The sequence below is a fragment of the Uloborus diversus genome, chromosome 4 (assembly GCF_026930045.1).
Source record: "Uloborus diversus isolate 005 chromosome 4, Udiv.v.3.1, whole genome shotgun sequence".
NCBI lineage: Eukaryota > Metazoa > Arthropoda > Arachnida > Araneae > Uloboridae > Uloborus > Uloborus diversus.
This window is the reverse complement of record NC_072734.1, coordinates 78,188,909-78,195,832: the sequence shown is the minus strand read 5'-3', so window position 1 is coordinate 78,195,832 and position 6,924 is coordinate 78,188,909. Positions and strand designations below refer to the sequence as shown.

General features: G+C 32.4%; 1 protein-coding gene across 1 annotated transcript in view; it reads left to right on the top strand.

Annotated features, from left to right (window-relative positions):
- The first annotated feature begins 273 nt into the window (after positions 1 to 273).
- LOC129220657 (vesicle-associated membrane protein 3-like) overlaps positions 274 to 6,924 on the top strand; it is a 30,741-nt gene continuing 24,090 nt past the window's right edge. Inside the window, exons 1-2 of the mRNA XM_054855086.1 lie at positions 274 to 397; positions 5,981 to 6,113. Coding sequence (XP_054711061.1) covers positions 396 to 397; positions 5,981 to 6,113 — 135 coding nt within the window. The 5' untranslated portion in view covers positions 274 to 395. The remainder of the gene's footprint in view (positions 398 to 5,980; positions 6,114 to 6,924) is intronic.

Here is a 6,924-nt window from a genome sequence, read left to right as displayed (position 1 = left end):
TACCTCTTTACGTAGGAGGTAAAACACTGACCACTGAAACTTGACCCCCCTTTCGAAAATCTTTGGATCCGCCCCTGCTCCATATTTATGAGAAATAATGTATTAAATAACGCAAATGACCACATATCGTGTTTGTTCCATGATTAATTACGTTCTTAACAAGCAAAAACAGAATGAAGGAAAATTGGTCATGTATCACTCCTCAGAAAGAACACTCCAACGATTCTTTGACAGTTGAAACAAAATAACTACAACTTTCATTTACTACCGTTCATTACGTCACTGCGTGTCGGTGACTGCAGTGCAACCCACTTTAACTTATTTGTGTATACATTCAAAAAATATTTTCACATTTTTAAATTGTTACAGAGAGACTTTGTGTAGAAGAAATTAACATGTAAGTTATTCCAACCGGACGTTAAATCGACGATTTTCTGCACTTTCGACGAATTATGAATCCATCGGTGGAATTAATATTTTATGCTGCCAAATTTTCTCTTCGCTAAAGTTTTCTCAATACGCTTAAAACTATAAAAAAGCCAGCAGTTTGTTAAATTTCAAAAGCGTTATATAATATATGTTTTGTGTGTGAAAGAGTTTTGAAATTTTTTGTATTTCATGATTTATAATGCGAAATTTTGGAATGAAAAGTAAAACTTTGACCTTTGGATAGAATAATGTTCCTGCTGTTATTTCTGTTTATGTGGTTTATACATTCAAAAGATCTTCCATGTAGTTCTAATTGTACATATTCGTATCCATAATTGTACTAAATTACTTAAAATATATATTAGTTGACTTAAAAATATTGATCTTACTTTCTTTTGAGAGAAATTATTATTTTCCCTTCTGTTCAACAATTGTAAACAAATATACTCACTGTTCGGTTACCTTCACTTCGATCTTATTAATCTTAAACAAGTCAAACCGTTCAGCAGTTTTATTAAAAGTACATATATTAATTGGGATAAATTTATCCTCTGATACATTGCTATGCTGTCCTTCTTTCGGCCTTTATTGGATTATTTCAGAGTCATCAAATTCTTTGTCTTGAAGGCTTTGTTTTATGAAGCCTTTTGCTGTTTTGGAAATTTTAATTTTTTTATGTGTTAATCTTTCCAGATTCTTAAGTGTAAGTAGTTGTAGGTATCTAAAATGCAAGAAAAACTTTAGTATAAAGTATGGTCTGGTATCAAACTTTCTAAAAACACAGTAAAGCTAATCATTTTTGGAGATAAGTAATATCTGATATTTTATTGCAAAAATAAATTTTCAGACGTTTGGTTAAAGGTTATTGTGTTCAAAAAATCTTTAGCAATGTGAATATTGTAGGTATATGTCAGCTTCATGCTAATTAACTTATATTCTAAAGCTCTCAAATTTTTGCATTGATGAAAGAACTAAAACATTGAAAAAAAATCTGTGTGAGGAAAAGTAAAAGAAAATAGTACAATGTTAAATCATACAAATTTGGAGAGAGCTGCCAATATTTTTCAAGCAGTTATGCAAGCATTCGTACTAATTTGTAATTCCCTGTAAATTTGTGATTTGACATTGTAATCTTTTCTTTTATCCTTAAACATATGAGGCAGTGATTAGCAAAGGGATGTAAGTGGACATTTTCCAAGTTTTGAATAAAACACGTTTAAAGATAACATCCTAGGTAGGCTTTCATTGAATTTTTTTTCTTCTAAATCATGCTGTATTGCAGCAACTACCAGGCCTACTAGTACCATCTCTTGCCCCAAGACAGAGGAGAGGTTCACCTACCATGTGTATCGACCTCCAAATTTTTAATTTTGCCACTACATCCCTTTGCTTCTCACTGCCTCATTTGTCCTGCAAATTTGCTTTGTCACAATTAAACCTGTGATTTGATGTACAGGGACGTACTGAGTACTCGGTACTCGGCTAAATTTTGATCAGTTACTCGGCCAATGGCGAGTAGTTGTAAAAAATTAAATGTTGTTCAAGACAGATTTTACAATTCATAAAAAATTGGCAAGCATATCAGTCAATTCGCAATAACTAAAATCTAAAGAGACTGACGAAAAACTTCGACTTATCGAAAGTTCGACTTGCCGCTAGTTTTGGTTTTTGGCATTTTAATATTAAAAAGCATCAAGTATTTTAATTAATACATACCTATAATAACAGACAAAATTGCAGAACTTAAAAGTGATTAAGCAGAGTATGCACAGTTAAACCAAAAATATTGTGAGAAAAAACTCAAAAGCATGGTTTTGACTTCGATACTGCCGGATCCACTTAATCAAGTCGATTCTACTGCAGGAAAGGTGTACATCTTCATTAGTTTCAAATTCGGATTTTACCGCTTTATAAGTTCCTCTTTTTCTTTTGATATCATTGACAGAGTACTTGCTTAGACATCTTTAATAGTAAAGCAAACTCACTCTGTCTCAGGAACTTATCAGCAAATGATCTAACTAAAGAATGAAGGGGAACCCATCTTAACTTAGGTCAGCCTTTGAATAAAGGACTTGACAACTTGTCAGCTTAAAAGCAATTTCGTAGTCCAGTAACATGTCAAAGTGTAAACAGTACAACAAAAGAAAACAAGCTAACTCATTTCCGCTCCTTTTTCGCATTGACTCAACAGGTTCTCTTCTTGCTTTAGAGGTCTATCTCGCAGGAATTTCAAGTGAAAGTGAATTAATTTTTCTCTCATAGTCACTTGTTGTTTCTTTTTTTTCGTTCTCTCAAAATAAATTTCCAGTCGTCCTTGAAAAAACTTCAAGTTAAAGGAAGTTAACTTTGAGATATTGAGAATAATTAGCATGGAATTAAAGATAAAGGGGTGGGGACTTGATAAAAACTTCGAGTTGTAGTAGTATTCGAGTTATCGGATTTCAAGTTATCGCGAATTGACTGTAATGTACTGCAATCATTTACAAAACAAGTCAAACTTAAATTTTGAGAGTCATGAAGTTTGTTATGCTTAAATGAAGTAAATCTTTATTTTAATGTTCCCAAAGTAAACCTTATTTATTAAAAATGGGGTAAAAAAGGTAAGTATAGAAAATATGATTTTTTTATTGTTAAATGGATTTTTGCTACAAACAAAAATTATTTATAAGAAATATAAAAATACCTTTGCTTAAAAAATAAAACAATATTAAATGCACACATGTGCAGGAACACTGCAGACATGTTTTTGGCATTAAAAGGAATGCCTTTTTCAATGCATAAAATGAGAGCTTATGTATTTAAAGACATACGACAATAGTCGTATTTTTTTGTTGGATGTCTTTACATTCCTTAGCTCACACTTTATGCACTGAAAAAGACATTCCTTGCAACTAATTCCACTTGTACCAGTGCTACAACCTTAATCACCGCTCTTGTTCACCAGTTCACCACATACTAACTACATCAACCAAGTTCAGCAGGTGCGGGTTCAATGCAGTATGAAGTATGCTAATAATATCAATATATTTTGACCACTAAATATCTTAAGCCTTGACGATTTGGCCAGAAGGAAAGAATGATTGCCCAAAATTTGGTGATTGTATGAAAATCTCAAGCATCAAACGTTTACTTTCACTACAAGTGATTTTGCTGAATAAACACAAGCATATTATGCAACAAATTTATAAAACAGTGGTACTCTTTAATTATTAATGTCGACTGCAAACTATAGCATTTGGTCTATTTCAGTCTTAGCTTGAAATCTTGAATGTTGACTATTAAATTTAGTCTGGAAAATTTTGGAGCAGAAGTTTTATTTAAAGTATAATATCCCAGCTGTTAAAATGTGCCTCAATGTTGAAATTTTACTTAATATAGTTTTGTAACAATATGAACTTCGTCATGTACACAAAATCAATTAATGTGTAGTGTGTTTACTTCTGAGAGTTCCAGGGTTGTTTGTTTTAAACCATGGTTTTGACCATGGTTTAAACCTTACATTGGCCGCATGGTTTTTTTTTTAAAAAATCATGCGGGTTTTTTTTAAATGTTTTTTTTTTAAAAAAAAGCCAAAAAAAAAAAAAAAATCCATTTTACAGGTTTTCATTGATTTCCAAACACATATTGAAAAATGTAAAATTCCATTTATGCTAAGTTCCTAGCTAAGTTGCAGAGATAAATACTAAAATTGCAAAGTTGCTTCTTCAAAATGTATTACAAGCTTTAATCGAAAAAAAATATTAATATATTTTTTATTTCATATATGTGCCATAAAGCAGATTTCAGTCAACTTCCATCATTATGTTTAATTTGCATGATTAGTTAAGATTTACTAAGGATTGAATCTTTTATTGTAGATGCAATCCATTATATTGCTCACTCCTGTTGCAGAGGTGTGACATTTTTGCCCATTTATTTGTACTTTCCTGGAATTTTAACTTTGACTTGTAAGGAATCAACAGTCTAACTTAATTGTTTGAACCTAAAAATTAAGATTTGTTCTGCAGGTGAACACAAATAATATTTTTTGAATCAAATTTAAAAAAAAAGTTTATACTTCATATTATGATACATAATAGTTCCTTATATTATAATGTAGGAAGATAAAAAGACAAATTTTTAAATTCCCAGAACAAAATGCAAATGTAAAAATTGATTGAGAAATATATAAATCTTCACATATAAACTACACTCTCCATTGGTGTTTTTTTTTTTTTTTTTTGGATTCTGTGTGCTCAAAAGATTTTGATTGGCTGTACACCTATGCTGCTTTATGACTATTGGGTGCAGATAATTCTTAGTTTTTTCCCCCCCTTTTGTTCATTGGAATTGGGATTTTGGTATTTGCTTTGCCTTAGCTAACCTGTGCAGTTTACAAAAGTTACTTACTCATATTGTTTTAAAAAGAATGTCTAATTCTGGTAGAAAAAAAGACCTAATCTGGCTTTCATTTGATGAAATCAAAAATGAAGCCAGTATTTCGTATCATAAAGGGTCGATATATACATGCATACTAATATGTTAATCAAGTCAAACATTTCAATCAATATTTCCCCGCAGAAAGCTATTTTAATTATTTAATTTAGTTACAAGATTTTGTTCTAATCTCTTTAATTAATCAAGAAATTAGGTATAATGTGACTATTGAATAACTGTTAATTACACGGAACCTTAATTACCTTCCGAAAATTAATTGTTTTTCCGGCAAATAGTATTTAAACCAGAAAAACCCGGTTTAAACCAAAAAATCCTGGTTTAAACCAAAAAAAACTGATTTTTTTGAAAATAACCGTTTTTTTTTTTACCAACCCTGGAGAGTTCCGAAGGGGGGAGGGACTGCTGCGTGGGGGGGGTACTTAAGCAAGAATCTTTTCGTTCCTCACAAATGTGCTTTTTTTTAAAGTAAAATATCGTTACTCGTCCTTCGATCTCAATTTTATTTAACGTTTTAGCTGGATAGCACCACGAACCCCCTGGCTTGGACTATCGGACCCCTCGGGGTGGGGGGGGATCCCATTGGGTCCTCGGACCACAGTTTGGGAAACTCGGTTTTACACCAATAAAAATCCAAATACAGTTAACTCAAGATATCTCGAAGCCTAATAATTGAATCATTCCTTTATCTCAAAGTTTTCATTTGGTCCCGAATTCTTAAGAAGGCTTTAGGAACTTCTTACAACTCACAATATGTATAATTCAGAGAATTTAGGTAGCTGTATGGGGGGAATCAGGAGTAAAAAGTGCTCCCTTGGAATTTCCAGTTATCTAATGTTGACTGTGCTAGTTGTTTTTGGGTTTAATAATAGATTTTCTCATTGTTAAAACTCTATAGACCAATTCCATAAACAATATCAAGTTTATGTTCTACCCTTTAATTAATGATCACTATAGTTGGAACAAACCTAGCCTGGCAGCATCGTAATGCTGTGATTAGGATCTGCGTAACCTTTACAATGCTGCCAGATTAAGTTTGCTGCAACTGTAGAGTTCTTATAAAAGCCAGTCCAACATTGTTTTGTATCAGACCTTTTACACTAGTTTCATTTGAAAGGTCTGCACCAGAAGCGGCACCCCCAGCAGAGGGGCAAGAAGGGGCACCTACTGGTGAAGAACCTAAACCACCTAATCCACAGCATCAAGCTGCATCCAGAAGGATACAACAGACTCAAGCCCAAGTGAATGAAGTACGTCCATTTATCTTTATTCATTATTAGTAGAATTTTATAGCTGTGTATGTGTATCCGGCTTGAAGTAATCTGTGTAGTTGATTGCGTTTTTGTATAATCATGATTTGTCAAAGGAATACTCTCGTAATTGTAATCAAAATCTTAAGCAAGCTTTTCTTGCGTAATCGTAAACTAATCTAAATTAAATCGTAATTTAACCGTGTAATCTTGACTTGCTGAAAGTGAAAAAATATAAGCTGCGTTTCTACTATTGTATAGAGTAAGACTTGAATAGCAACACTGGAACAATACTGCAAGGTTGCTCTTCAATGGCCATTTGTAAATACGGATCATAAAATGAATCCTGCCCTTTGGGTGCCTCAGACAGTAAACTCTTTCCAAATGCTCACAATTGGGCATGTATACCAATTTCATCTGTCAATGGTAGACAAACAGGCGCGGCAAAGTGTCGCCAAAAAATTGCATTAGCGGAGTAAGTACAATGATGTCAAAGGTACTACAAAGTTCCGCTCAACAAAGTCATGGAACAGTTTTAGATCTTTTTTTTAAAAATATTTTTATGGAAAAATAGTGAAAGACAAGGAATGTTTTAAAAAAGAGCGAATTTGCATTTGTGTTTCAGTGATTATTCTACCACAAACAAACTTTGTGTATTGCCTTTATTTTTGGTTACATGAGATCTAAACTGTGGTATATGAGATTTTTTTTATTATCCTTGTCAAAGGAATAACACATGCAATTTAAACTTAAGTTTGTTTTATACTAACAGTACCTGCACGGCGATGCCCATGCTAAGAATTTAAAGGAA